The 2140-nt window shown below is 59.5% G+C and overlaps 1 protein-coding gene across 1 annotated transcript in view; it reads right to left on the reverse strand.

Moving 5' to 3' along the window:
* CUNH1orf167 (chromosome unknown C1orf167 homolog) overlaps positions 1 to 2123 on the reverse strand; it is a gene marked incomplete at its 3' end in the record, with an annotated part of 21113 nt that extends 18990 nt beyond the window's left edge. The window contains exons 1-3 of the mRNA XM_027770675.1: positions 1490 to 2123; positions 1293 to 1336; positions 635 to 842 (exon numbers count right to left, since the gene is read on the reverse strand). Of these exons, the coding sequence (XP_027626476.1) occupies positions 635 to 842; positions 1293 to 1336; positions 1490 to 1795 (558 nt within the window). The remainder of the gene's footprint in view (positions 1 to 634; positions 843 to 1292; positions 1337 to 1489) is intronic.
* Between the last annotated feature and the right edge of the window lie 17 nt (positions 2124 to 2140).

Raw genomic sequence — 2140 nt, forward strand, 5'->3', positions numbered from 1 at the left:
GGTGTTGGCTTTGGCCTTGACTGTGTCTCCCAAGAGAGCACCAAAAAGGGGTGGGACAGAAGTTGGACACTCCTGCCAGACTCCAAAGCCTGTGGTCTTAACCATTAGACTTCCCTGACTCTTTGGGAATGAATGAAGGAAGGAAGAAATGGATCCCAAGAGTCAGGCCTTTCCTTGGGAGACAAAAGCTAGAGCTGGGCTTCCCAGGACAACCTTGTCCCAAGGATGGAGGAACACAGACAGACCTTCCCAGTCCTGGCAGGCAAACCACGAACAATAAATAGCAACCACTTACATATATATATATGACAAGAGTGTTTGCTCTATGAAAGGCAGGGTTCTGCGTCCCTTCTATTAATTAACTGACTCTCACAACAACCCTGAGGGATATGTACTATTTTATCCCGTTTCAGAGATAGAGACTGAGGAACAGAGAGGCTAAGGAACTTGTCCAAGGCCACACAGCTAGAGAGGATTTGAATCCAGCGGAGCTGTGCAGGTATCTGGACTAACAATGTATTCTCCTGCTGAGCACACCAGCGTAACCTGTGCCCAGTGAGTGCTCTCAGCAGACGGCACCACCTCCCGGACACATCACGTCACCTTTCCCCAGCCCAACCTGGACACTCCTAACCTTTCGGAAGCTCCGGGACAGCAGTGCCTTTGTGTGTCGTCCCCACGCAGCCTCTTGCCAGGCCTCCCGGAGCTGCAGGGCCCACCGCAGTGCCCGAAAGCCCTTTCGCAACAGCCGTCTGCGGCCCAGTGCCAGCGCCAGCGCCACTGCCCTCTGCCTCTGCACCAAGTGCCTCCAGGCTCTGAGACATCTGGACAGCAGTTGCCGGCTGGGGAGAGACCAGGGCTGCTCCGGGGATGAACCAGCCCACCCCACGAGCAGCTGGCAGTGGTCACCTCCGGGGTTGCCTTTTCAGCAATCCCAGGGTTCCATGCTGCAGCAGGAAGTACTAGTTGGGGGCTAGAACTTCCCTCTTGTCGATGGCTGGACTTGGAAACCCCAGAAGAGAAAACCCCCAGAGGCAGAAAGTCCATTGGCCTCCAAGAAACCTGGCAGCCTCGGAAGTTAGCTTGGCAGTGCCCCAAGCCTGGGGCAGCAGTCCCCCACGTTCTTATCTCTGGGGCCCAGGAGGCCCCCTCATTCCCTCCCTTTGAAATCCTGCCACAGTTGCTCCACCATCAAGGCTTCAGCTCCAGCAGGCCCTAGTCCCCCCGACCCAGGCTTACAGGAAAGCTGTCTCAGAGGTGAGCCCCCGAGTCCCACCCCACCATGGCCTCACCAGGTGGCCTTGGACTCCACAGTCACAGTGTTTGGGGACTTGTTCTGGGGAAGCAAGAGGACACCACACAGTTCTCAGGCCAGGGAGCGGGCAGATAGGCCAGTCCTGCCATGCCCACCTGCCCGCCTGCCTGCTTGCCCACCCACACGCCTGGTCGGAAGCCCTCCCAGCCTCCCCCAGCCTCCTTTGGCCTCTACCTGATGAACACTCCTCACTCGGGCTGCTTCGGGAAGACAGGAAGCCTCCCTCTTCTCCTCTCCACTGGCCTGTTCCCTCGGGGACCCCTCCTCTCCTCGCCCAGGAAGGCCGTGCTGGGCTGCCCTGGAGAAGGCTGGAGGATGGAGTCTGCCTTCCCTGCTGCCTGTCCCTCCAGGGAGGCTGTGGTCCCCCTGCTGTTCCCCACCGTAGTTTGGGCCTGGGGTGCGGTTATCTCTCGGCCCTGGGGGTTGAGCAGGAAGGACCCCCTGCTCATTGTCAAGCAAACCCCTGGTCAGCGTCCCCATGATGGTCTCTGGTGGTGACGCTGCCTTGCTGTACGTCTGACCGTCTGAGAGAGCAGTCCAGACCCGCTGTGCCCCTAGGAGATCTGTGGCTTTCCTGAGGTCCCGGGAGCGTCTCTTCCTCTCATCCCAAGAAGCGAGAATAGGCTGGTTGGGCTGGGGGTGGGTAGGGAGTATCCGGCCATCGCTGGTCCAGGGATTCCGCTGCACAGTGCCTGGGGGTTCCTGGGACACCCGGCACCTGAGACGGGTTGCCTCGTGCTCCAAACATCGCACAGAGGCCAGCAGCTGATGGATGGCGGCATGGGACTGGGACCGAGCCTGGCTCTGGGCAGGGGCAGCCCGGGC

The sequence above is a fragment of the Tupaia chinensis genome, unplaced genomic scaffold, assembly GCF_000334495.1.
Source record: "Tupaia chinensis unplaced genomic scaffold, TupChi_1.0 Scaffold000146_1, whole genome shotgun sequence".
Lineage (NCBI taxonomy): Eukaryota > Metazoa > Chordata > Mammalia > Scandentia > Tupaiidae > Tupaia > Tupaia belangeri.